The 5,790-nt window shown below is 58.4% G+C and overlaps 1 protein-coding gene across 1 annotated transcript; it reads right to left on the reverse strand.

Moving 5' to 3' along the window:
• Positions 1–203: 203 nt before the first annotated feature.
• LOC127051293 (uncharacterized) lies at positions 204–5,269 on the reverse strand. Its single transcript, XM_050953380.1, has 6 exons — positions 5,068–5,269; positions 4,253–4,357; positions 3,755–3,890; positions 2,886–2,980; positions 2,248–2,400; positions 204–335 (listed from the first exon to the last, which is right to left on the reverse strand). The coding sequence occupies exons 1-6, from the start codon at positions 5,191–5,193 to the stop codon at positions 204–206; spliced, it is 747 nt and encodes a 248-aa protein (XP_050809337.1). The 5' UTR covers positions 5,194–5,269.
• Between the last annotated feature and the right edge of the window lie 521 nt (positions 5,270–5,790).

The raw sequence follows: 5,790 nt of genomic DNA on the forward strand, positions 1-5,790 counted from the left end.
AATCATGTGGCCGCCTTGACCACAAAGTAATACCCCTGATGGGGCGGGACTTCGGGGTGACAGGTAGGAGGGACTAAGGGGTCACGGGGCGGGGTTACGGTTTGATTAATGGTGGGGCCTGTCTACTGCTGCCAGGTGTTGAGTATGTCCAGGCAGAACCGGAGCCAGTGTCCATGTCCAGGCCAGAGGTCGAAGCCGGGTGGTCAGAAGTACGAGCCAAAGTCCATATCCAGGCCAAAGGTCGAATCCGTGTAGTCGAAATTGGAGGGTCTGGGGAAGATCAGGAGGAGGAGGAGGCAGGGCTGGAGCGGGTGGGTGGAGGGCCTGGAGCGAGGCTAGAGAAAGGCAAGGAGAATACTGAGCCGGTGTTCATAACCCAAATCTGGAGCCAAGAAGGATCATGCCAAAGTCATAGCCACAGACTGGAGCCAAGAGTCCAGCCAGAGTCAACAGCGAGAAACCGGAGGGCAGGGCAGGGCAGGGCAGGGCAGGGCAGGGGGGTACATGCGGGCAGGAGTGAGGATGACTTACTGGAGCCCTGGAGACCCTTCATCGGGGGACTCCTTCCCTAGCAATGACAGAATGACGGCGGGATGACAAAGATGTCTCTGACCCTGGGGACCAAGCCAAGGGGAGCTCCCATCCAGGCTGTGTGCCAGGACCCCGTCACCCTCCCTGTTCATTTCAGACTCACAGACCCCCTAGCCGGAGGGGAGAATGAAGAGCAGAAAGCGAAGGTGCCCCTGGGGGAAAGGCTCTAGGCTGGGACCCAGTCCACTTCCCAGGATTGTGTGACCAGGACCACAGCCCTTCCTCTGCGTCTCAGTTCCCACCTGCCAGATGAGGAGGATCCTCCCCTGCCCCAGGGTGTTCGGGGGGAGTTTCATTCCTGGCTGGGAAGGGTTCAGATACCAGGTGTGTGGATTGGACCCCAGGTGAGGGATGGTCGGACATTCGCTGCATCAGGAGTGACAGGGGCCATGGGAAGGTCTGAGCAGTGATGATGGGGGAGGGGCTCCATGTCAGGCCACCCCTCCCAGACTGCAATGGCTATTGAGCATAACCCCTGCTTCTGCGCATGCTCTCACTTCTGGGCCAGCCCCACAGCCTGATTCTTCCGAACCAGTATCTGGCCTGGCCCCAGCTCCAGGGGTCGGGGTGGGGCAGGGTGTTCAGAGCGAGGTGCTCGGCCTTGGTTTCTCTCAGTGCTGCGGGCTCTATGGCCGCTGCCCCCAGCCCTTCCCCCCAGACACAGTGAGACAGAGCAGTACCTGCGGCAGGGGGTGGGAGCTGGTCATGCGAAGGCGTGGGGTGGGGGTCTTCACTGCTGCCCCATGGAGCACAGCCCCTGCAGGACTTTGGGGACCTGGCCCAAGACCCTGATGTTAAACAGCTGGGCCATGATCTTCTCTCTAATGTCCCCCTGTTGCAAGGGAACAAGGATCAATCAGAGACTCAGACACCCACGAGAATGAAGGGTATTAACAGCACCAGGAGCCAGCAAAACTTCCTCCCCACCCTCCCCATGTCTGAGGGACGGATTCCTCCACCCAACCCCCAAGGCGAAATCTTCTCTTTTCTCTAGCGCCTTCCATCCCCTCTCCCACCATTGTGGTATGAACTCCTGCCCCCACTCCTCTCGGTCCTCCCGTGAGAATGGTTCTACCTCCCAACCCAGCGGGAATCCAGCTCCGCTGTCCAGAGTCCTCTCAGCCTCCCTCGCCCCCTCCAGCAGAGGGGTTGGGAGGCTTTGGGCAGTAGTGCTGGGGGGTGAGAGGAAGTGGACATCTTTCCCCAAGGGATCCCCATCTCCTTACATGATGCCATGGGCAGTGGCTCTGGTGAATGGGGCACTTAAGCAGCCTCTGCTGACTGACTCCTCCAGTTCTCCCAGAGCAGGTGGGGGCTGGGATAACATGATACCAGAGCACTAGGAACAAGCCTGAGATCCAGAGGCTGAGGAAAGGCTCACAGAGGTGGCTAGGGGTGTTGGCAGCCCCTCACACGAGCAGTGGCAGTGTGTTGTGTTGATGTCATGCCTGTTAGGAAACAGCCTTTCTGGAGACCTGGGTCTGCCCTGCTTTGAGCTGCTCAGGGGACAAGCTGGCACCGACCAATGGCACCTGCCTGGGGTCACCCTCTCCTTGCTCCCTGGTCAGCGCATGGGGATGGGATGGGAGTGATTTTCAGTGGCTTGGAGGTGAAAGCCCCTGGGGTTCCCTCCCCACTTGATCCCTCTTTGGTTACCTTGTACCCCATCAGCTGGTCGGTTTCCCCCAAGATCGAATAGGTCAGCATCAGGCCAGCCTGGCTGACGCGGAGGAGCGGGTAGTGAATGGCCAGCAGCCCCGCCTGGAGAAAACTGCGCTTCTGGTCTTCAGTGAATATTTCTCTGAAGACCTAAAACCAAAGGAACCAGAGCCCTTGCAGTGGCCCAGAACCAGGATCCAAATCCCTCTAGTGTCTCACAAGGTGGAGAAGAGTCCTGGGGCAGCCAACCTTTGGGGTCCCATGGACCAGGAACCCCCTTCAGTAGGAGGCTGCAGGCACTGAGGCCTCAAATACCTCTTTCTGGAGCAGGATTCACCGCAGGTGCCATGAGATGCTGGGAACGTGTCTGTGCACTCTGGAATCCAGCTCACACAGACAACGCAGGACCCCTACTGCTCCCAGCAGCGATAGCTCCTGCAGTTCACCCGCTAGAGGTTAGGGGTCTTTTAGATCTGGTTCATTCCCACGCCTCACCCCACGGACATTCCCAGAAGCCTCACATACTCTGCTGGAAATAAGGAGCAGGATCTTGCCTTGTGTCCATGACACACTCACTGCAGTGGGAGACAGCTCCACACCTGAGCTGCTGCAATGCACCGGCGGAGAGTCCTTACCTCTCCCACCCTGGCCAGGTTTCTATACTGCAGGCTCTCGGGGTTATGGAGCCCATCCCGGCACCACAGGTCTGGTGCCTCTCTGGTGTTGAGCCCTGGGGGAGAAAGACACACCCGTTGGGGAGGTTTGGCCTTCCGCTTTCAGTGCCTCTTTCCTTCTGGGTGCACACTGGCCAGGCTCCTCGTGGCATCCACGGCCCAGTGGAATCGCAGGGTCTGTGCCAGGTGGATTAGTACCAGAAGGGGATTTGTTTCAGCCATCACAGTAATCATGTGACCCTTCCAGTCATTGTGCTCTGGGAGTGGGTGCCTGTTCATGGGGGTGTCTAATACTGAGAACCCCCCGCACCCACTGAAGTCAGGACTTGGCCCTGGCTACTCAATTGGTGACATCCTATAAGCTTTGTGTCGGTCCCCTGTGGTGCCTGCTCCTGCCCCTGCCCTCATGATGGGCTCTTTCCCTCCATGGGTCTCAACAGCTGCGTTCCTGTCCCCTCACGAGCTGGCTGCCCCGTACAGCGGTGTGCTGATTTCCCTGGGCTGGGGGACAGAGCCGGGCTCTGAGATAAAGCAGCCAATTTCCCTGGCACTTTCACACTCATCTCCCTAATTCAGAGAGAGGGGAAGAGAAAGAGTCATCATCTAAGCTGGGGTCAGTCTCAGAGGAGGGGGCTTCTTTTTGGAGGTTCCTATTGCCCAGAAAAGGGAGTCTCAAAGGAGGGATCTTGTTTCTATTGGGGTTCCTCTTCCCCGCTACAGCGGGTCTAAGCAGAGAGGCCTTAGTTCTACAGGCGTCCCAATGGCCAGCTGGAGCTAGTCTCCCAGAGGCTTGTTTCCATGAGGTCCCATTGCCCAGCTGGGTTTCTTACCCCTCTTCTGAAGCAGGAGCCAGTAAAGCCAATATATCCTGCCCTTGGCTTGCAGACTGATGTCACTGGCTGGGTGGGATATACAGAGACCCAGCTGCAGCACGAATTCGCCTGCCTTGGAGAAGTCGGAGGAGGTCTGGTGGAAAGAGGAGGAGAGGGGAATCTATCATCATTCTCCCTTCAGCTCCCCAGTGCCCCTGGACTTGAGCTCTGCTCCCACCCCTCTGTAAGAGGTGCTGGGGGAGAGGAGCGAGAGCCCTCTTCCTCTCTGCCCCCAAGGGAGCTCAGAGCAAAGGGAGCAGGGCAAGGGCCCTCTCTGAGCACTCGCTGCCTCGCTGTTCCAGAATAACAAGGGCCCTGAGGCCGGGCACGACCCTGCCAGCCAGCAGCCTATGGAACGCAGTCCCTTATGGACCCAGGGGGGACCAATTAGCCAGGAGATGAGGAACTTGACTCAAGCCCTGACTCTGCAGGATGCTGGGGTCAGAGGTCACTTACGTCAAATCCAGGCAGGGAGATGGCAAACTGGAGCAGGGCCGCGCTGGTCTGTACGGCCCTGGCTCTCTCCTGGGTGTTTTTGGACAGGAGAGAGAGATGGATGTTCTGCGGGAGAAGGAGTCAGGGGAGGGTCAGCGGGCAGGCGTACATGCTCTACAAACCAGCCTCTCCCCCTCCCCAAGGGGCTCAGACTTTGTGCTCAGGGTGGAGTAGCTGAGCCCTGGTTGCAGAGCTTGAAAAGGGGGTTCATGACACTGCCCACGTCTTGCTGGGCACAAGCTCCTTGTCTCTCCAGGCTGGGACAATGGTCAGTCTTGGGGCTGGTCTCTTTGCTCTGAACCCCTGATCCATGAACAGCACGTCAGGATCAAGGCACATGCCCTGGACCCCAGACCCCAGCTGCAAAGGCCTTGGTAGGATCAATGGAACAGCCGTGAGGACAATCCCTCCGGGGACTGCAGTGTCCCTGGGACAGAAGAGCTGATTCCCTGAGGCTCCTCCTGTATCTCAGGGTCTCTCCCTAGCGAGGAGCCAGTGACTTTTCTCTGAGGCCCGTGTCCTGCATCTCACAGAGGTTTCAGTTTCTCAGGCCCCAGCTGGGCCTGGTGCTCACTGTTAGTACTTAATGCAACCGTGCAGAGCTCTGGCTGACAGTCCCAGCTCCTTCCCCCTGCACTGGCAGCTCTGGGAAAGTGTGGCCGGCTGGGTCCAAGCTGGGAGGACACAATGGAACCACGGCTCTTCTAGTCTCTCCTTTGCTGCCCTCCCACAGGGTTCAGGGGCAATTCCACCCCAGAGCGTCCCATTCTACTCACCTCCAGGAGGTGCTGCAGCTTCTCCATGGTGGGGGTCTCTGTCAGCTGGCCCCTGAGCAGGACATCCAGGCTCTGCGAATAGCTGTTGTACAGAGCCTGCAAGAAGAGGGAGCACCCGTCAGTCATGGGACATGGGGCTACACCAGTCAGGGGACAATTAGGATGATTCTCCAGGAGCCCTGGCAAGACTCAAAAGGCACATCCTGGCCTCTCCCATTCACATCACTCTAGGGACACTTAGCAAGAGTTCATGGTCGGATGCCTGCTGCCTTGTCAATCCTTGCTCTTAGCAGTTCTCTGTGCAGGGCCTGGTGCCCAGCAGAGGATGGACCAGCCAAACTGCAATGAGTGGGAAGTAGGATCGCCGGGAGAGTCCAGGCAGGAGATCAGAGAATGAGGAGAGGAGGGAAAGCTGGGATCAGCCACGGAGTGGTAACGCAATCCCCTCTGGAGGGAAGGGCCTCCCCAGGCCTGTTCCCAGCTCTGCTCACCCCTCCCCTATTCTCAGCAGCTCCATCAAAGCGAGGGAGCAGGGACTAGAGGCTATTCCTGCTCCTGGGCCAGAGAAGTAGGATCAGGACCTACCCGGAAGTGTGTGGTGTCCTGCCCAGTGCCCAGGGTGTACATCCTGTTCAGAAGAGCCCGCAGGAGGCGAGATTCTAGCTCCTGGGCAAGTGGTGGCTTCAGTTTTCTGGCAGGAGAGAGGAGCCCATGTTACACTTT

Source organism: Gopherus flavomarginatus, chromosome 5, assembly GCF_025201925.1.
Source record: "Gopherus flavomarginatus isolate rGopFla2 chromosome 5, rGopFla2.mat.asm, whole genome shotgun sequence".
In the NCBI taxonomy this organism is placed as follows: domain Eukaryota; kingdom Metazoa; phylum Chordata; order Testudines; family Testudinidae; genus Gopherus; species Gopherus flavomarginatus.

What these genes read in the sequence shown, in the direction of transcription:
- LOC127051293 (XM_050953380.1), bottom strand. Translation starts at nt 5,193, where the DNA reads ATGACTGACGGGTGCTCCCTCTTCTTGCAGGCTCTGTACAACAGCTAT. An exon ending in TCTCCCTGCCTGGATTTGAC is followed by an intron (nt 3,891 to 4,252) that starts GTAAGTGACCTC and finishes TCTTTCCACCAG; the next exon opens with ACCTCCTCCGACTTCTCCAA. An exon ending in GCTCCTGCTTCAGAAGAGGG is followed by an intron (nt 2,981 to 3,754) that starts GTAAGAAACCCA and finishes TTTCTCCCCCAG; the next exon opens with GGCTCAACACCAGAGAGGCA.